Raw genomic sequence first — 22,264 nt, forward strand, 5'->3', positions numbered from 1 at the left:
ATGGACGAGTCCACCTTTGAGACCTCAGCCTCTGCTTCCTCTATGGAAGACGTGGTGATGGGATTGAGGAGGTCCTCGAAGTATTCCTTCCCAGTGAAAGGAATACCACAGCTGAGGTCAGCAGCTTCCCACCTCCACTATAAACAGTGTTAGTGGAGACCTGCTTTCCCCTCCTGAGGCGCCGGACGGTTTGCCAGAATTTCTTCGAAGTCGAATGACAGTCCTCCTCCACGGCCTCCCCGAACTCCTCCCCTTTTTGCCTCCACAACCACTCAGGCTGCAGTTCTCTTGGCCTGCCGGTTCCTGTCAGCTGCTTCTGGAGTCCCATGAGCCAACAAGGCTCGATAGGACTCCTTCAGCTGGAAGGCAGCCCTTACTTCCGGTGTCCACCACCGGGTTTGGGGGTTGCCACCACAACGGGCACTGGAGACCTTACGACTACCGCTCTGAGCAGCTGCTTAGCTTCACAAATCTAAAGGTTATTATATTATATAAAACAGACAAGAGACCATTTATACTGTGTTTGAGCTGTTTATTATTTTAATGTCATTTAAATGTTAAGACTAAAAAGTTAAACCTATCGATAGACACACAGAATTCGACTGAAGTGAGATGGTGGGATAAAGGTTTCTAGAGAGGATGTGATGATGGATCCGCATTAGTACTGTACTTTATGTGCAGTGAATCTGTGTGGTTCAGAAAGTCTAGTGTAACATAATCTTTAAAAAGTTCTCAAAATCTAATAAGAAGTAAATTGTTGTTACTATTACTTGTTTAATAAAGCAAAAGCACAAAACAAGTTGTGGGAGCTTACATTGAGCAGACACAATCTTTTATATAGAACGCCAATACTCAATTCAGGTTCATAGTAGCCTTTGGTTTCATGTGATTTAAAGGGATGACGAAGTGGTGTTGGTTATTGGTCCGCTGGGACGACCTCCAGGAGGATCTGCAGAGATCTGTTGAAGGAATCTGAGGGCACACAGAAGAGCAGATCAAACCCTCTGGAGATAACTCACTAATGTGACTGAATGGCAGGAAAACAAATGACCCCATTCTCCCATAGTTTTTAAAAAGCTGCATCAATGTGGACTTGGAGCATTTGTGTTTTACATATAACACAGAAATTAGATTCTATTTGCAAATATGTGTAATTAGTATATTGGTAAGAGCTTTTTTAGCGTTGCAACTTAAGCATGCTTTGTCAGTTTTGCTGCTGTTATCTAAGGGATATCCTGACTTTTTGTCTGTTTCATTATCACCTTTGAGTATTTATCTGGGGTGAAATGAAACTATTTCACAAATACAGAAAATACAATTAAAATGTGATACTCTGATGTTCAAGTAGGTGTGCACTGCAGAGATGTAGAGTATGTGTGAGCTCTTCACAACAAGAAACCTGCTGTCAGAAACAGGTCTACAGACTCTCCTGATTTGATGGGGTTTTTCTTGCACGTTGGCCCTCATTTATCAAGCGATCGTACAGGGGCATATGGGCATACAGCCATATGAAAGATAGTATCGGCATTGTGATCGTATGCAGAGATGAAATCTCAAGACAGGTCTGACATCGTGTACGCAAATTGAGTCAGTGTGGATTTGTGGTGCAGCACACACCTACACACGCACATGCACACACACACACACACACACACACATACACACACACACACACAAACACACACACACACACACACACACACACACACACATACACACACACACCACACAACACACACACACACACACACACACACACACACACACACACACACACACACACAAACACAAACACACACACACACACACACGGCACTGTGATTATCTCTACTGCTGTAGCTCCACTAACGCCGGGCTCACACTGGATGCGATGCGCATATGGTCCGGACACCCCAACTAATCAGCAGTCATTCAAATCAAGGTGCAGCTGTGGTCTAGTTCCGGTGATGTTGAGGAGCCCGTCCAGCGCTCTGGAAGATTCCGCAAGGATCCTATTTTTTTCCACATGACACAGCTCTACTGGGTCCAGATAAACAAAAGAAAGTCAGATGCCGAAAGGAATGTAGATATGTGTTCCAAAATATAGAGTACGTTAAAACTAAGATTTCTCAAACCATTGCTGTTCTGTACAAATTGAAAGAGTCACTTCACAATAATTCTTTGTTTCTGTTGTACAATTCATTGATTATACCATATCTGACCTACTGCGTTGAAGTCTGGGGAAATGCTTGTAAGACCTACATTGAACCACTCTTCCTTTTACAGAAACGAGCGGTTCTTGTGGTGAATGGAAGTGGTTACAGAGACCACACGAACCCAATATTTATAAAATTGAAATCCTTAAAAATTAAAGAATTGGTAGAACTCAACCTTCTTAAAACAATGTATAAAGCTCACCGGAAAAAATTACCATTTAATTTACAGAATAGATTTGCAAAGCGAGACAGTCAATATAGATTAAGAGGCACTGAAGTTTTCAAACGACCGGAATCAAGAACCAAATTGAAAGAAAGATGCATCACAACAAAAGGAATCAATTTATGGAATAAACTTGACAGTGAAATTAAGAGGTCTCAGTCCATTCACATCTTCAAGAAATGTTTAGAAGCACAGTAATTGGGAGGGAACGACTCTGTTTTAAAGAATGGTCAAACTTAGAATGATTGTTTCTTTTGAAAATATTTCATTAAGGTTTTTTTTTTGTGTGTTTACATTTTGGGAAATGGTCGTATTTGATCTGTAATTAGTTGTGAAATGGTCATATTTGTATTTTGATTTAGTGAAATGGTTGTATTTAATTTTGTATTTTTTTTGTGATATGTTAACAAATGGCCGCACGGTGGCGCAGGTGGTTAGCGCTCTTGCCTCACAGCAAGAAGGTCCTGGGTTCAAATACCGGCCGGGGCTCAGGGCCTTTCTGTATGGAGTTTGCATGTTCTCCCCATGTGTGTGTGGGTTCTCTCCGGGTACTCTGGCTTCCTCCCACGGTCCAAAAACATGCATGGCAGGTTAATTGATCACCCTAAATTGCCCCAAGGTATGAATGTGTGAGTGAATGGTTGTTTGTCTATATATGTCAGCCCTGCGACAGACTGGCGAACTGTCCAGGGTGTACCCCGCCTTCGCCCACAGCAGCTGGGATTGGCTCCAGCCACCTGCGACCCCGAAAGGGATAAAGCAGCAGAAAATGAATGAATGAATGTTGACAAATTGTCATTTATTTTATGTTGTTTGGGGCAGACATCATAAGTCTCACTTCTTTCTGTTCCTTTTCATTTCTTTCTTTTAAAAAGAATGAAACAAATAAAATCAATCAATCAATCAATCAATCAAAATAAAATTGATTGCAAAAGAAAATCTGTGTCATGTATTTAACATTCTTTATCAAATTCTTCTAGCAGCATAAATAACAAAAACATGATCCAATTATTTCACACATTAGAAGATTGAACAATTTTGTACTCAGTAATTGTAGGAAAGTTAAACAACACCAATATTGCCCCCCACGCATCGAGCGTGGAGCATTGCTGAGTTGATACAAAATATTTGTCTGTCCTATTCTTTTCTCTCTTTCTATTCCCTCACCCAAACCAGTAGAGCAGAAAGACTTCACCTCTGAGCCTGGTTCTGCAGGTTTCTTCCTTTTGAAAGGGAGTTTTTCCTTCCACAGTCGCTCATGCTTGCTCATGTGGATCTGTTGGATTTTCTCTGTAGAAAGTGTCTAGAAATGACTATGTTGTAATTGACACTATATCAATGGAGCTGAATTGAATTGAAGCTGAATTCTATTGAGTTGGATGGGTTTAACATTGTGTTTGGGTTAGGGTGTGAGTGTCAATCTTGCAGTAATTCCGCAATGGAGCAGGACCGGACATACACCGCATCCAGTGAAGCCGGCATAAGTCTAATTTGCATGTTCTCCCGGTACCTCTGTTTGATTTCTGGTCTCCAGCTTCCTCCCACAATGAAAATACATTTAAAATGGGCATTCATAACTACATAACTACACTACTCAGGTACAGTGGATATAAAACCGAGACAGTTTTTGTGAGGATTTACCATATGTCCTCTGAATCCACAGTGGCCTACGGTTGAAGCGAAGGAGGATGTAGTATGCTGGTATGCCAGTAAGGGAAATGGCAAATCCAATTCCAGTGTTCACAGGGTCGGAGTAGAGAGACAGGAAGACCATGAAGAAACACGTGAAGCAGAATATGACAGGGATGAAGAGAGGAACCTGTGCAACACACACAAAATTATCACACCAGAGACCATTTAAAATCATATTCTGAAGGGAATTACTGTACCCTTACCATAACCACAATAATAAGTCCACTGATATTTACATATATTCACTGTGTACATTTACTGTGTCCTGCAGGCTCCCACAGATTCATGCTGTCAGGGTGGGTTTCTTCACAGCACCACATCAACAGGTATCCATAGACATATAACCAGAGACTTACTGATATACAGAAATCATACATATTGATGTTGGGTTTTTAACATAAAAAACAATATTGCAATCAATTCATTTCATATTTAGTGAGTTATGATTTTAATCACATTAAAGGTAAACTGGAGGATCCTTAGAACCAATCAGAATTGTATGGTTCCAACTTATGATTGGGCAGTCGTAATGCCAATCAATGTGGGAACGCGTTTGCGTGATCACGTGTCATGTGGAGTCGCCGCCTCTGTGCGCGCGCTTGTCTTGAGCCGCGCATGCGCAGAACATTGTTTAGGAAGTGACATGCAGCAGGAGCGATCATCGCAGAAGCCGCAGAAGCGGCTTGTTCACCTCGCGAATACCTCCGAACGGGGGCGGGGTGGCCACCGGGAGGTTCCCCGAACGGCTGGTGTGTTCCGGGCCGGTGAGGTCTATTCCGGGCCGGCGGCCACAGTCCATCTGAGTGATCACAGTTGTGTGTTTTTTGAACTGATTATTCCACCTGAACCTCAGCCTGTCTCTACAAAGGTAGAAAGGAGGATCATCACTGAAACCACAGCTGAGAGATTCTGTGCCCTGTTTGACACTTGTGATCTGACCCACTGCACTGATGTTGATGGCTTTATGTGCTGTTTCAACTCAGTCTGTGGCTCCATTATGGACCGAGTGGCTCCACTAAAATCTAGTCAATTTAAGGAGGACTTAATGTCCTCCTTAAATAAAACCATTAAGGAGGCAAGATCCAAATACTTTGCTGCTTTGATAACATCAAATAAGAAAAATCCCAAAGTGTTATTTGACACCATAAGTTCCATGGTGTCCCTGCTTCGTTGGCTGCTCCTGTGCCTGTAAGGCTGACAGTAATGATTTTTCAAACCTTCTTTGTCGATAAAATCAGAGCCATAAAGACAAAACTCTCAGCACCTTCCCTGTGCAGTCCGGTCTTGTCAAAACTGCCTTTAGATGTCTGGTAATCCTTTACCCCTGTATGTCTTGAAGACATTTTCAGCACTGATGGCTAAAACAAAAACCGTCCTCCAGTTCTGTAGATGTTGTTGGCGATCGCGGGTATCACAGGAAGCTGTTCATTCGCCATGATGCTGTGTGTGCACGATACAGCAGGGGGGAGACCAGTCCTCCCCCACCAACCCTCATGGAGGGGGAGTCATTTGAATTTCCAGCCAAGCTTCAAGCCCACCTCTGAGAGGAGGGATGAACTGTGATTGGTCAGGTTTTCACAGAAAACCGCCCAGTCCAGGCTTCCCCCGGCCCCCACTTCATGAGTTGGCCCGAGGACCTTCGAAGAGGACGGCTTTCCAGCAGACTTCTCCCCCGACCTCCGAGGAGGCAGGTAGGGACCTTCCCTGGTCCCATAGCCGGGTAGCCAGCACTGCTAACAGCTAACAAAGGAAGGATAAGCCCTCAGACCAGGGCCTAACCAGAGAGGACCCTGGCATCCAGCATCCAGGCTTCCCCACAAAGGACCACCAGAACAGGAAGAGGTACATAGCTTCTGCTTTCACAAACTGTTCTTAAGACTCCCACAGGAGAAGCGACCAGTTCTTTCAGCCTGAAGCAGGATCTTCGGCCTCCAGCCATAAGCACATCGCAGAGCTGACCGACCAAGCCAAGCACCAGTCAGCCCCAGCGTCTGACTGCCACCCGGCCCTGGATCCACTCCTCCAGCCCATGCCAAGGACACCGCGGAAGAACCACAGGCAGGAACAGGTCTTCGACACTTCAACACCCTCCACCTTCTTCCGCTGCACAGCCACAGACAACGTTAGCAGGGACCTGCTAACCGAAGACAAACAGCCTCCAATTAAATCCAGAAAAAACAGAGGACCTCATCATTGCCCCGGACAGTGCCATCCCCACTATTAAACAGCACCTTGGCGATCTGAGCCCCTCAACTAAAACCGAACTGAGGAATCTTGGGGTGATCTTTGACAGCTCCATGTCACTGGACCACCACTCAAAGCAGCTGATTAGAAACTGTTTGTTCCAGCTGCGAAATATCGCTAAGCTCAGACACATGGTGTCAAAAAACGAGCTAGAAATGATCATCCATGCATTCATATCCTCACGACTGGACTACTGTAACAGCCTGTTCACTTGCCTCAGCAAGAAAGAGCTGGCTCGTCTTCAGTACATCCAAAACTCAGCTGCGAGGCTGCTGACCAGCACCAACAGGAGGTCCCATATCACACCTATTTTAAAATCCCTCCACTGGCTCCCTGTTCTGTTCTGTGTCCAGTTTAAAATCCTGGTGCTGAACTTCCGAGCTCTACATGGCCAGCCACCCATTTACATCAGAGACCTAATTCAGCCATACAGTTCGGCCCGAAGCCTGAAGTCCACTGAACAGAACCTGCTGAGAATACCCCAGACTCACTTTAAAACTAGGGGTGACCGCTCATTCACGTCCACTGCGCCTCGCCTCTGGAACAAGCTCCCCTAGACCTGTGCTTCCTGGACTCAGTGGATGCCTTCAAAAAACATCTAAAAACACATCTGTTCCAGAATGCATTTCAGACCCACTGAGTCACACACACACACACACACTGTGTGTCTTGGCGGTACCATGTTCTTATACAGTTTCCAACACTCTGCTTTTATGTCGGAGCTATGTCTACAATCACTTATCTATATGTTACATGCTCTTTTGAATGTTCTTTTATCTTTACTTTGTTTTTCGTTGTGAAGCACTTTGTGACTCCTGGTCTGTAAAAAGCGCTATATAAATAAATTTTACTTACTTACTTACTAGGACTCTAAGGAGCTTCATTCAGAACTCAATGGGGCTGTGGAATACAAGTCAAGAGGCCAACTCAAAGCCAGTGGCACAGGTGAGCATCAAATGCGGCATACACCAAGGAGATGCCCTGTCCCCCCTGCTGTTCTGCATAGGCCTGAACCCCCTCAGCCAGATCATTACCAAGAGTGGCTTTGGAGACCTGTTCAAGAGCGGAACAACTGTCAGCCACCTCCTCTACATGGATGATATCAAACTGTGTGCCAAGAATGAGCGTGACATTGACTCCCTGATTCATCTCACCAGGATATACAGCAATGACATCGGGATGTCATTCGGACTGGATAAGTGTGGACGAATGGTATCTAGAAGAGGGAAGGTGATCACAACTGAAGGAGTTGAATTACCTGAAGGGAACATAACAGATTTGCAGGACAGCTACAAGTACCTGGGGATCCCACAGGTAAATGGTAACCATGAGGAGGCAGCTCGAAAGTCAGCCACAGCCAAATACCTACAGACAGTAAGACAAGTCCTGAAGAGTCAGCTGAATGGCAAAAATAAGATCCAGGCCATAAACACCTACACCCTACCAGTAATCACATACCCTGCTGGCATAATATCCTGGCCACTGGAAGAAATGCAAGCCACTGATATCAAGACAAGAAAGCTCCTTACAATGCATGGAGGGTTCCACCCGAAGTCCATCATACTGAGGCTATACACAAAGAGAAAGAAGGGAGGCCGAGGACTAGTGAGTGTCAGAGCCACTATCCAGGAGGAAACCAAGAGCCTCCATGAGTATACCAAGAAGATGGCCCCCAGTGATGATCTGCTAAGTGAATGCCTCAGACACCAAAAGCCCAGTAAGGAGGAGCCAGAGGAGCTATCATGGACAGACAAAGCCCTGCATGGCATGGACCACCGACACATTGAAGAAGTGGCTGACATTGGGAAAACATCCCAGTGGCTGGAAAAGGCTGGACTGAAGGACAGCACAGAGGCACTAATCATGGCTGCACAAGAACAGGCCCTGAACACAAGATCAATAGAGGTCGAGATCTACCACACCAAACAAGACCCCAGGTGCAGACTGTGCAAAGAACCCCCAGAGACAGTACAGCACATCACAGCAGGGGGTAAGATGCTGGCAGGCAAGGCAGACATGGAACGGCACAACCAGGCAGTGGGCATCGTGTACAGGAACATATGTACTGAGTATGGACTGGAGGTCCCAGGGTCAAGATGGGAGACACCTCCAAAGGTGGTCGAGAACAATCGAGCCAAGATCCTGTGGGACTTCCAGATCCAGACTGACAAGCAGGTGACGGCCAATCAACCAGACATAGTGGTGGTGGATAAACAGCAGAAGACAGCTGTGGTGATAGATGTAGCAATCCAAGTGATGGAACATCAGGAAAAGGAGCACGAGAAGCTGGAGAAGTACCAAGGGCTGAGGGAAGAGATAGAGAGAGTGTGGGGTGTGAAGGCAACAGTGATACCAGTAGTGATCGGGACACTGGGAGCAGGAACCCCCAAGCTGGGAGGATGGCTCCAGCAGAGACCAGGAACAACATCTCAGAGCTCTGTTCAAAAGAGCGCAATCCTAGGAACAGCTAAGATCCTGCGCAGAACCCTCAAGCTCCCAGGCCTCTGGTAGAGGACCCGAGCTGGAAGGAGACAGACACAATACCGCCAGGGTGGCGAGAACACATTCATATGTAAAGATATATAATATATATATATATATATCTATATATATATATATATATATATATATATGTATATATATATAATATGTATATGTATATGTATATATATATATATATATATATATATATATATATATATATAGACATACATACGTATATATATATATATGTATATATATGTACAGTGCAATACTGTGCACACACTTTTATTATTATTTATCTTTTCATTTTTATTTATTTGTACCTTTTGTTTACTTGACTTCTTACCTGGGACCTGAGTACCCCTTTTCGTGCCATAAAACATGTAAATGTGAAGGGCATGACCAGGGGGTGGAGCATGGGTCCCAGCCCAGGGGGGTGTGAAGCATTCTCCGTGGGCCCTCATAGCCACGGGAACGTATTGTCAAACAGGGGGTGCTGAGAGAAAAAAGCTCAGCACCCGAGACGAGCACCGGGGGTGGTGGGTGGGTGGGGTGGGGTGGGGTGGCGGGGGTACCAGTGGTGCACTAGTGGTGCACCAGACAGGTTTACCGGGACTTTTGTTTTCATCGTGACAAATACAGAATGGTCCATTGAATGGTCCAAAATTCCCGGAAGAAAACAACAACCCAAAAATCCGACCTATTTACAGTATGTGTGTGGCGTCATTATAGTGCCACCAGCCGGTTCTTCATGGCTGCAAACCTTTCAATCACCTTGCTCCTATTAAAGGTGCTGTAGGCAGGATTAAGCTAGTCAATGCTAATTTTTCTGTGTTTTCTTTGGATTAAATGTTAGAGTATCCATTGATAATCCTTCAGGAGTGTAGCATAATTGCACTACCGCGAGGGCGCAGCGTTTCCATCTGTCTCTGTTCTGAGCTGAAAAGGAATCTCGACAGCTCCAGGTATCTTTGACCAATCAGAGAGCCCCTGAGGCTCTGACCGTGATTGGTCGAGGGGCATTCATCGCACGGTCTTGTGAGAGGGGCTTAACTTGCGTAAGGGCGTGATGTCAGAGAAAACAGGACAGGATTGGCTGTGCTGGGTTTCAAATCGCCATCTTAGATGGGCCGAATCCTGCCTACAGCACCTTTAATGGGGATGTCCCTCTCGATCAAGAGCAAGGTGAGGTTGGACAGTCTGGCCTCATTCATGCATGCCCGGAGATAGTTTTTGATTAGTTTCAGCCTGCTGAAACTCCTCTCAGCATTTGCACTGGTGACTGGTAAAGTGTGGTAAATCCGATATAAAATGCTGATGTTTGGGAAAGCCCTTTCCATGTCACTGCTGATCAGGAAGGGCAGAACAGCATCTGTTGTCTTCAGCCTGATATCAATTTCGCTGCACACAGCACGGAAAGAGTTGAATTCATCTAAGACGCGTTCAGCTGTGGAAACATCTCCAGCATAGAAAATGACTAGATCCTGGATTTTTGTGGCTGCATCTTCTGTGTTGAAGATGTTTGGGTTCAAAATGGAAAACAGTTTTTGCTATTTGGCAAAAATCTGTGAAGCGTTTCTCAAACTGCTTTACAAGGATGTCAATGACATGAAAATAAAATTCCACTTTGAAGCGCGTTTTTGGGTCCTGGATCACTTCATCTTCTGTCATGTCGTCATGGAAGCGTTTATGTCTGCGGCCTCTGACGTCTCTGAATTCTGAGGAAGAGTTGCATCTCATGGCCATGTCAGTGCCCGTTTGAAGCATTTCTTCAAATGACACGTCTGTGCGCATTTCCCTGAGCTGTCCCATACAGCTGTCAAGCTGTGTTAATGTTGAGAGATTCTTTTTGTAGGTAACTGGACAATGTGTATGTCTTCCCCAGTATCGTGTTCCAAAAGCACAGCACAAATTTGAATTCAAATGTGCTTATCTTGTGAAGGAGTCCATTCGCTTCAGAGGCTGTCTTTGGTGAAGTATGGTTGTGTTCTTTAATCCTTTCTAAGGTCGCAATTATAGCAGGTAAACTGTGCATTACCGCTTTGGTGGCCTGCTTCCTGGATGCCCACCTTGTATCAGATAGATGTTTTAATGTTAGTTTTGTTTCCTCTAGTTGCATGTTGGCCTGTTCTTCCTCTAGTATCTTAAATTGTGGAAGACTGGACGTGAGGAAACAGTAGAGGGATTAAAGTGTCCCAAAAAACAGTTTTGCACTGCACGAGGAACATGCTGCATCCAAGAGGATGGGATTTAAATTGTGCGCACAGCAGTGCACGTAAAATGCTTTTTGAGAGCACTGTTGTTTGATCCTTGCCTGCAGCTCCGATAAGTGATCAGACATTGTTCTTGCTCCATCGTACGCCTGCCCTCTAATGAGTTTAACATCCAGCCCTAATGCACTCAGTGAATTCACGAGTAGGTCATAAAATGTATCAGCGCTGCTATTTGGAAGTTCATCAAACTGAATGAAGCGCTCGATACTATTGCCATCTTCACTTACGTATCTGAGGGACAGAGAGATTTGCGTTATGTCGATGGTGGAGTCAACAATAACAGAATAAAATTTTGCTGCTTTAACCTCTGATACTATGTGGCTGATGGTCTTGCTGGCAAGCGCTGAAATTAACTCATTTTGTGACTGGTGGCTCAGATATGAAACACGCCCGCCCACTGGGTTTCTCATGTGCTCTTCCAGACGAGCATCATACTGGGCCAGCAGCTTCAGTAGCTCCAGGAAATTCCCTCATTTGAAGAAGGAGCACCTTGTCCTGCATTCTCCCTGTGCCCCGAAATGCCAAACCCTGGCAAGCTAAGAACAGGGTGCTGTCAACTAATCTCAGTAAGATTTTCCGGTTTCTCTCAACCTGCTCCCTCTCAGCTTTGATTAATTCTGCAACAACTGTACTGTCCTGACTGATGCGAAACTTGGTCATCAAATATGTTTGTTCTGACGGTCTATGAGCACTCGATTTCTCATGTTGTTCAATTTTTCTATGACTTTTTAAAATTGGACACTCCGAGTTTAGGGTTCTGACCGCTGCCTTCCTGCTCGATAATTTTTACCTCAAAACAGCCAGCAACAAAAGCAAAATAGCCAATTGCATTTTGGTGAATAAATCAACCACTGCCTGTCCACTGTGCATGTCTGACCAATGGTGCGCTTATACCACACTGGACTGAAGCGTCTTTTATCTTCATCAAATGGGAATGTGTGGCTGTCCTTAAGCCCTGGCTGACAGGGGCCATGCTCCATCAGAGCTCTGATCAGCTCAGGCGTGAGAGGCTTCTCCTTGAAAAGGAATGGATCAGTTGGGTACTGTTCTTCGGTGTGGAGTTTCAAATCAACATATGATTGATTAGACTGGGGGAGGGGGGGGGGGGGGGGGGGGGCGAGAGAGGGGGGGGGGGGGGGTTGCACCCTCAGATCTGCTGCTGCAGTTGCTCCATAATCATTCACACTCACTGCAATCTCATTCATGTCATCGTCGTCCCCACTGCCAGCGTCCACCTCTCTCTCACTCAGGTTGGATGCTGTGGAGGTGGAGGGTTGAGTGGTGTCCTCATCCTCACCGCTGCCAGCTCCCTCCCCTCCCCTCTCATCATTTAAGCTAGCTCCACGGGATGTCGATGCAGACTGGCTGGGTGTCGTTGAGTTGGAGGGTTGAACTTGTGTTGTTCGAAAGAAGCTTGTCAGCAGGACACACGAGGCCACGACATCTTCCTCTGCTCTAAATCTTTTCTTTTTTGTGCTCCCACTTGTGCTTACCCATTTTGGCACAAACTAGCTTACAGCTACACCTCTGGCAAAAGTAAACAACAGACAACATGGGCGCGCATGTACCTGTGCATGAATGGCAGAAGACAAGGGGAGAAGGGATTTTTTTTTTGAACAACTTTATCCTCATGAACGCAAGTGTTATAAAGTCAAACGTTCCTTCCTTACCATTTTCTTTAGCCCCCCCCCCCCCCCCCCCAAGGGTGGGCCCCCACGCAGCAGTGGGCCCTGGGCAGCCGCCCCCCCCCCCCCTGCTCCGCTATTGGGTATGACAATAAAGTTCTTTGAATCCTTGAATCCTTTGTTGAATCCTTGAATCCTTGTTGGAGAATGTTGTGTGAGTTTTTGCGTAGGACTCTCCAGTGCCTTGGCTATGTTTCGTGGCCAGTTCAAGGCTAACTTTTTTCTGTGTTGTCTTGATTTTTCCCTATTGCCTTCTGGGCTCTGACTTCTGCTACTCATGCTGTTCATTTTGTAGCCAAGCATCTCTAGGATGGCCGATGAGGTACTGTAGATCAGCTGGTTGGTCTGGGTGACGTTTTGTGTAGGGATACTTAGCAATGCTTTTTTTGCGGCATCCAGTCAGGATCTTTCTGATACTTCGTAGTTTAGCCGTGGCATTGGGGCTTGGAACCCAATTTCACTGCTGTAATCAATCCCATAATGACCTGGCATCCTGACTCCTCCTTGTCATAGCATATTTGAACCATGGATGAGGCATACTGTGCCCCATCAATCTGAAAACTATAGCAATAATTTCCTCCTTCTCATATTTCAGTAATTGTTTCTCACTGAGTTTTGATGTGGGGTTTCTGACCAATCACTTGTCCCACATTCTCTGCATATACCCCCAATCATTGGGTTTGCACCAATAGCAGCACGCCATCAATGCCATGTTTTCTGATCTCTTCCATACTCACCTTTTTGATCCAGCAGCCAAACTAGTCATCAGAGTACCCTGGTTCCACAACACCTGACGTGAAGCTTGTTAACCCAGGCAACATTCGAGCCAGTATGACTCTACCGGTCTGTGTGATGCTCATTGTTGAGGTGTAGGCATTCAGTGTAAAGGGCCTTGCCTAAGGGCCCCCCTGGTCCTGACTGGAGAGTTTGAACCCAGGACCTTCAATTCCCAAAGTTGTAACACACTGAGCTAACTAGTGGATAAACTAAAGGCAGAAATTGAAAAGTTACAAATAGTTGTAGATTCTGACACATACAGAGTCCTCTTTGATTCCTGCTGCCTATTTGACGTCCTTCTTCAATAAGAAGTCAACCTATTTCTGTTTATGTCTAGGAAAAGAGTAACTGAGTAGTATCTTACTTTGATCTCCTGCACAACAAAGCAACTGGGAACATGTCACAGAGTCCATAAAATGTTCATGGTTCATAGTATGTGCAGACAATGACACATTCGTAAATTCATCAGATGCTTGAATTATCACATGCTTGATCTTGTTGGAGTTGTTGATTGCAAGTCATTCACATCTCCCAAATCATAGCAGAAAAAAATATCAATTATTCCACATCAGTGGTACAATGGAGACACTGACCTTAAAGGGTCGAGGGAGGTTGGGTTTTTTATATCGGAGGTAGATTAGACCCAGAACCACTACACCAATGAAGAGCCAGCGGGAGGAAGCTCATGAAGTTCACAAGCTGTAGATGTCCCCTACAAACAGCTGGAGCATGGTCATAGGGTACTGTATGCATGCAAACACACACGCACACACACACACACACACACACCCACACACACACACACACACACACAAACAAAAACAAAACAAAAAAATTACATTACTTTACGGTGACATAATAATGGACACATACCTCAAAAGTTTCTTTGGGCCAAAGTGTGTATTTTCAAATTTTATTTCTGTTATTTTTTGTAACACACTTGCAACATCACACCCTTAAATGTACAAAGTGTTTGTACAGTGCCCCTGTTGTATGCTTAAAATAATTCTCCCCAACAAAATAAATAAAACTTTATTAGGAAACTGCATATTTTTTAGACTAAATGATCATTAACATGTGGCTGATATTAGTTAGTCCATTTTCAGCTGACTCTTGACCAGCCTTCACAGCAGGTGAAGATCTGAGCTGGAGGGACCTACATAGATCCTCTAACGCGAGACCAGTTGATGATCTGAACTGTAGACCTGTAATGGTCCTGTATCTACAGACAGTTGATAGGTCTGAACTGTAGTACCTGTAGAGGTCTTCTCATTAGAGACAGTTGATGATCTGAACTGTAGACCTGTACTGGTCTTCTCATTAGAGACAGTTGATGATCTGAACTGCAGACTTGTATAACTCATCTACTAGAGACAGTTCAGATCTGAGCTGTAGTAGCTGTGATGCCTCCTCTGACAAGAAATAGCTAATGTTCTGAGTTGTAGAAACTTTAGAGTTCCTCCATGGATTACAGCTGATGGCCTGAATGGTAGACCTTTAGAGGTCCTCTAACTAGAGACAGTTGATGATTTGAGCTGTAGTTCTGAAGAGGTTCTCTAAATAGAGACAGTTGATGATCTGAGCTGTAGACCTGTTGAGGTCTTCTAACTAGACACAGCTTATGATCTGCACTGTAGGACATTTAGTACCCCTCTATGGAGGACAGCTGATGATGTGAGCTGTAGGACCTGTAAGGTCCTCTAGAAAACAGCTGATGATCTGAGCTGTAGGCCCTCTAGAGCTCCTATAAGGAGAGGACAGCTGATGATCTGAACTGTGGGGAATCCTATATGGAGAGACAAATGATGACCTGAGCTGTAGGACCTGTTGAGCTTCTCTTAGGAGAGGAGTGACAGCCAATAATATTCTGTGCTTTGTTGATGGCCCTCTGGAGTGCAACTTTCTTGAGTAGTGTACCTTATAAGCCATACAGGGATGCAGTAACTCAAGGAACATCAGTGGAGCATCTTTAGAACAACTCCAGCAGCTTTTTGCCTGGACCACTGTTCCTCAGAACCTTAGGAAGTGAAGTCCTTCCTGTGCCAACTATATCAGTGCAGTGGTGTTGATTTTCCAGAAAAAAGTTATCCTCCAGGTGCAGGCCCAGGAGCCTGAAACGTGAGACTTGAGGGTCAGATCTATTCCTCCTAAAGTTGACTATCATTTCTTTTTTATTTTTTTAATGAGTGAATTACTATCGGATTTTATGTGCACTACATGTATCTGATTGTATACATTGCATTTTTCAGCAAAAAAAAAATTCTCACATTGCTCATGTGGAAGGCTGAAAATCTCATGTATCAAATATGATACCTTTGGCGTTATAGGGATTTTATAATGTAAAATCAACAGATGATTTCTATGAAAATCAGAGTCTGGTCAAGCTGACATGGTTGTAGAAACTAGTGATAGTGACCATAACATGTTCTGAAACTATATTTTTACTATGTTTATTTTCACTCTGAAATTTGGCATTTTTTAATCGGTTCTGATGGGACTCGGGCTCTTTTTGAAACCCCTGCTGGAATTTCCCTGGAATTAGAGCTTTCCTGCACTTCAACATTGGATTCATTTTTTACCAGCAGAGGGTGGCGCTTGGTCGGGATGCTCTGTATTGCACAGTTTTAGACTGAGGACAGATGGTGCATTGTCAAAGGCACTGGTGAGCCTTCTTGACCAGGCTGGTATGTACAATCATCGCCAGGAATTTGAAGCTGAAGATGCATTCCACAACAATTCAATTGATGCAGACTGTACTATACTGTCTCACTCTCTCCTTCATGAAGTCCACGATGCACTACTTTGTTCTGGTGGTGGCAGCCAGATGCTGTACCTCCTGCCTATTGACTGTCTCATTGTTGTTACTGATGGTGTTGGATCCATGCACAGGCATGTCATCAGGAGTGAAAAGGGTGTAAAGGAATGGCCTCAGTGGTATGTGGTATACCTGTGTTCAGAGTGATGGCGGAGGAGCATGTTTGTCTTGACATGTTGAGGCATGTTGTTCAGAAAGTCCTTTGTCATGTTACACATGTTACCAGTTGGTGTCCTGGTGCCCACGTTTGGTGACTAACTTAGAGGGGTTGACAGTAGTGAAAACTTTGGAGTTGTATCCCATCCATTTTATTCACCAAGGTCTACACATTAGCAAGAAAAATGCTCAGCATGGAGAGTGGTCTTTAGCGTTAGCTTAGCTTGTGTCTCTCTACACCACCCTCGCCTTTGTATGCATTCTAAACTCCATCTGTGGAAACCCAGCCTGGGGGAGCGTGAGAACTCCGGAGTACATCTGCACTATAGAACATAATCTTCCCTCCAACCGATTTATTTTCATCTGTATTTAATGAGCAGTCAGTCATCAGAGTGACCCCAATAGTGCTCACAGCTACACTCATAAGACATAAGAATGCAGGGAACATATAGGGAGACAAAAATAAGAGAAAAAAAGGAGGAGAAAAAAAGAGTTCCTTTAGTTGTAATGTACTTCACTTGAAAACTAACTCCATAATTCTTTGAAGAAGTAACTGATACAAAAAAGATTCAGCTTACTGAGCAAACAGTACTAAACACACAATATGGTTTGCGTTATGAAGTGTTTTTACTGACCATGATGAGCACAGCAGCCAGGGGAGTGTTTCTGCGAATGTGGATCATAGACAAAACTCTCGGCAGCTGTCCTTCGCGGGCAGCTACATAGAACATCCTGGATAAACACACACAGTTTGAGTCAATAATGATGCACACACAAACACATCACTACATACAAGCACATAAAGTAAATATTCATCCATAAATCCATCTATCCATATTCCACTGCGAATCTGGGACCGTGTCTGGGCAGCAGTTTAAGCAGGAATACCAAGACTTCCTTGTCCCCAGATTCGTCCTTCAGCTCTTCCTCGAGGATCCCAAGGTGTTCCCAGACCAGCCAAGAGACATCGTCTCTCCAGCATGTCCTGAGTCTTCCCCGGGGTGTCCTGTCGGTGGGACATGTCCGTAACACCTCCCCAGGGAGGTGTCCAACAGGCATCCTAAAGGGGTGCCCAAGTCACCTCAGCTGGCTCCACTCAATGTGGAGTAATAGCACTCTAGTTCGAGTATATCCTGGTGACTGAGGTCTTCACCCTATCCCTAAGGGAGTGCCCAGCCACCCTACGGAGGAAGCTCATTTCAACCGCTCGTATACGGGATGTTGTCCTTTTCTTCATAACCCAAAGCTCATGACCATAGGTGAGGGTGGGGACATAGATTGACCGGTAAATTGAGAGGTTTGCCTTTCAGCTCAGCTCCTTCTTCACCACAATCGACTGATACAACAACTGCATCACTGCAGCCGCTGCACCGATCCGCCTGTCAATCTCACACTCCATTCTTCCTCCACTCGTGAACAAAACCCAAGAAACTTACTAAACTCCTCCACTTGAGCCGAGGGCTCTCCACCGACCTGGAGAGGGCAGACCACCTTCTTCCAGTCGAGGACCATGGCTTCGGAATTGGAGGTGCTGATCCTCATTCCTGTCACTTCACACTTGGCTGCGAACCACCTGAGTGCATGTTGCAGGTCTGGGTTCGATGAAGCCAACAGGACAACATCATCTGCACAAAGCAGAGATGAAATCCTGTGGCTACCATATATGACCCCCTCCAGCCCCTGGCTGCACCTAGAAATTCTATCCATAAAAATGATGAACAGAACCGGTGACAAAGGAGTCCAACATGACTGGTGACACTGGAGTCCAACATGCAGTGGGAACAGGTCAGACTTACAGCCAGCAATGCAGACCAGACTCCTGCTTTGGTTATAGACTGTACAGCCCTTAACAAGGGGCCCCAGACTCTTTACTCCTAAAGTGTACGGGGAGGCCATGGAGGACTACCAGCCTTGAAGAAATTCTGGCAAACCATCTGGCGCCTCAAGCAGGGAAAGCAGGTCTGCACTAACACTGTTTACAATGGAGGTGGGAAGCTGCTGACCTCAGCTGTGGTATTCCTTTCACTGGGAAGGAATACTTCGAGGACCTCCTCAATCCTGCCGCCACGTCTTCCATGGAGGAAGCAGAGGCTGAGGTCTCAGAGGTGGACTCACCCATCACCCAAGCTGAAGTCACTGAGGTGGTTGGTAAGCTCCTCGGTGGCAAGGCACTGGGGGTGAATAAGATTAACCCTGAGTGCCTTGGGGGGGGGGGGTATTAAGCGTTTTTTAGCCCTTTAGTATCAATCTACAGCACACTGAAGCAACAGCTTTGCCCAAAGTTGGATGGTGAAAGCTGCGTGTGTCAAAAAAAACTTAAATCAAATTTGCCTCAGGCTGCCTCAGACGACTGGAAATGAGTCCCTGTCTCTTTAAGAATCCCCTCAGCTTAGTGACACGCCCCCTCAGAGCGTCCATCTCGGCTATTTGCGGTGTATTTCCCCCGCCCGAGCGCGAGCTGTGCAAGGAGCCATGCAGACTACGTCAGAGCTGGGGCGGAGCTGTGCATTATGGGCAAAGCTGTGCAGCACCAAGTGTCTCAGTGTTCAACATGGCTGCCAGGGGGAGATTCAGGGATTGGTAAGGTAAGGTAAGGTACTTTATTGGTCATTATACAGTGAATGTACAATGAAATTTGTTTCTCTGCATTTAACCCATCCATCGATGCCACTGAGGCATTCCGTATGGAGCAGTGGGCAGCTGCGGGGAGCGCCCGGGGACCCATCTCCAGATGTGGGGTCAGGTTAATGGTCAGAATCACCTGACTGGAGGACTGACCTATGGTGCATGTTATCGGTTGACGGGGGAAACCGGAGATCCCGGAGGAAACCCATCCAGACACGGGGAGGAACATGCAAACTCCACACAGAAAGGCCTGCACGGTCCAGGGATTGAACCCGGGACCTTCTTGCTGTGAGGTAAGAGCGCTAACCACTCAGCCACCGTGCTGCCAAGACAATGGTGAATGGTTCAGGAAACAGCTCCATGCGTATTTTAATGGGGAAATGACACTGCATTATAAAAAGCTCAAAAAGGTGGATTTTGCATAATACCTTTAAGTCTCCTTTAAGTCTCTGATGTGCAGGGACTATCTTAGTTGACACATCTCTGTACCGGGGTAGACATTAAGGGACATTTAGTACTGGCCCCCTGGGCCAGTGGATTTTGATGTTCACTGGCTGGATGATTTTGATGTTGACTGGCCCTGACACCCATGCTAAGCGTGCATCCTCTGTACAGGCAACTATATATTTTATTAGAAAATTAGCTAAGATGGTTATAGTTATCTATCATTATGATTTAGATAACTATATTTTACCACTGTATCCATTGTATTTTTTAATAGTTGGTATGAACATTACCACCCACTTGACTTAAAACAATTTTAAAACAATACTTTTTTTAGTTAGTGCTCAGTGTGAATGGCACTATGAAAATGTAGTTAAAATACATCTAGGATATTCTAATTATAGATGTAAAATTATATATTATCTAATTATAGGTGATCCATTCTGCTGCAGCTTATACAGAGGACAGGACAGGCTGATATAGAGACTGAAGTGTATGATAACAAACTGTTATGCTCAGATGCTGAAAGCTCCGATGTAAAAGATCACTGCGTCACAAACGCCACGTGTTGTGTGCATGCAAATCTGCACCATCATATGACAGACTTCTTTTTCCCCTTAGTACGCGAACAGTGTGTTATCATTCACTTCTAATCATGCATGTTAACCTTTCTGTAACTTACTTGTCGACTAAATTGGGCATTGATCTACAGAGTTCACAAAAGACCTTGTTTGTGGTCTCGTCGAACCCGAGCCAGTTCCACCGGTCTCGCCATTGAGGCTGAAACCTTCTGACTCTTTTCTCCTCATACTCCCTGAGTTATAATAATTATTTTAAAGATCGAATATATGCTTAATTGTAAGTTGCTTGTGTCTGAGGTTGAATATACTAATTATTCAGAGTTGTCATGTTATTTAGGAGTTTGCCCATTAGGGAGCACACAAGTTTGAGTGTTGTATAATAAAAGAGACGATGTAGAATGATCGGAAGAAGCTGTTGAGAACAATGTTTGTAACAGACTGTGCAACTTAAGTAAAGTGGTCAGTAAACTTGGAGATGTTGTATGGAGTTCTTTCTGCCACGATGCAACACTCCCTTTCTTTCTCTCTCTCCTCCTCCTCCGACTTTCTTTTCTCTTTGGCTTTTTTGCCAGGCGCTTGGCCAGGACCTGGGGCTTAAGAAACATTTTTTTATCGTTATAAGGTGGAACTTGTGTCGTCGTCTTCTGCTCTTCTCCTCCTGCAATGCACCGTTGACTGTGAACACGAAGCGAGCGAGTGACGCGCGTTCATGTACCACGGGAGCGAGCGGCTCTGCTGTGTGACAGCTGCTGCTTTCCAGGGCACAGCGCTGCTGCGCACAGAAGGAACAAAACCTCGTCTTTGATTGGAATTACGTAACGCTATGTTTATATCACAGTACCATTGGGAATTAATGTGAAATTATTTATTTATTTATTTATTTTCAAGGCATTATTTTTCACTGACCAGTGCATTGTGCAATCTACTGGCCCGGACAGTTTTAAAAGTTCTCCCGGGCCAACGGGCCATTTATAATGTTGAGCCCTGCTGTAACCACGTGGAAATCGGGGACAGAAACTTTGGACTGGCAGACCTGGGTGGTGTGCTCCAACTATAGGGGGTTTACACTCCTCAGTTTCCCAGGGAAAGTCTATTCCAGGGTGCTGGAGAGGAGGATTCAACCGATACTTGTGTGTATGAGTAGTTAGTTCAGTCAGCCTGAGAATCGTTCTATAAAAAGTTAAAAATGGTAAACCATGTAAATCATATTTAGCATTAATTGTCTAAATGTAATGCTCTCCATCCTAGCCATATGACATCAGAAAAAAGTTATTTGAACTGTGGGATGACAATTAAAAACTGGTTTTGCTACATAGGCAGAGGCACCCCCCTGATGATCACTCTATAAATGTTAATGCAGTTTGTTTCCTCCACTTCATACTATTGAAACTTGTTGGTTTGAGACAGCAGAGAAAGAATGTGTACCTTGACAATGCGAAGATGCAGCCATTCATGGAGCCATAGCAGGAAAAGGCCACGAACAGTGGTACCACAATCGAGAAGCTTCCCATAAGCTTTTCTGCAAATGTCTGAATGGAAAGAGCAAGATACATTACAAAAGTGTAACAAGGGTCAACAAGGGTATCTATAACCCTATAACAATATCTATAACCTTTCTCTCTCTTTCCCATTGCCACCTGCCTCACTTCAGACTGCTACCGTCGAATTGGTCTCCATGGCCCAATTCCAATTCTATTTTTCATCCCTTCCCCTAGCCCCTGCCCTTAACCCTTCCCCTCGCCCTACCCCTTGAAACGGAGTGTCAAGGGTAGGGCCTGAAATTCCCCCCTAAGAAATGGGACAACCCTTCAAGATCATCATACGTCATCAGTAGTCGCCCGTGACGTAGTAAACTGACGCCAGTATTGTTTATGAAAGAACTTACGATGCCGTCTCCAGCTGCACTAATCTCCCTTTCCTGGGCAATTGGATTGTTTTTTCTGCTTTTTCTGTGTGCTGCATAAAATGTTAATAATAATTCATACAAATTAGAAAGAATGCATTTTATTATGCAATTGGCATTACCAGCAACAGTTTTAATTTTTTTGCTCCAAAAATAATATAAAATAG

The 22,264-nt window shown here is 44.9% G+C and overlaps 1 protein-coding gene across 1 annotated transcript; it reads right to left on the reverse strand.

The window, feature by feature from the left end:
* Window positions 1-533: 533 nt before the first annotated feature.
* Window positions 534-21,871, reverse strand: LOC115397141 (cystine/glutamate transporter-like). Its single transcript, XM_030103343.1, is given in 6 exon segments — window positions 534-972; window positions 4,060-4,237; window positions 14,167-14,316; window positions 17,180-17,276; window positions 21,620-21,723; window positions 21,854-21,871. Coding segments are annotated over 6 exon segments (603 nt in total). The 3' UTR covers window positions 534-916.
* Between the last annotated feature and the right edge of the window lie 393 nt (window positions 21,872-22,264).

Source organism: Salarias fasciatus, chromosome 2 (assembly GCF_902148845.1).
Source record: "Salarias fasciatus chromosome 2, fSalaFa1.1, whole genome shotgun sequence".
Taxonomy (NCBI): Eukaryota; Metazoa; Chordata; class Actinopteri; order Blenniiformes; family Blenniidae; genus Salarias; species Salarias fasciatus.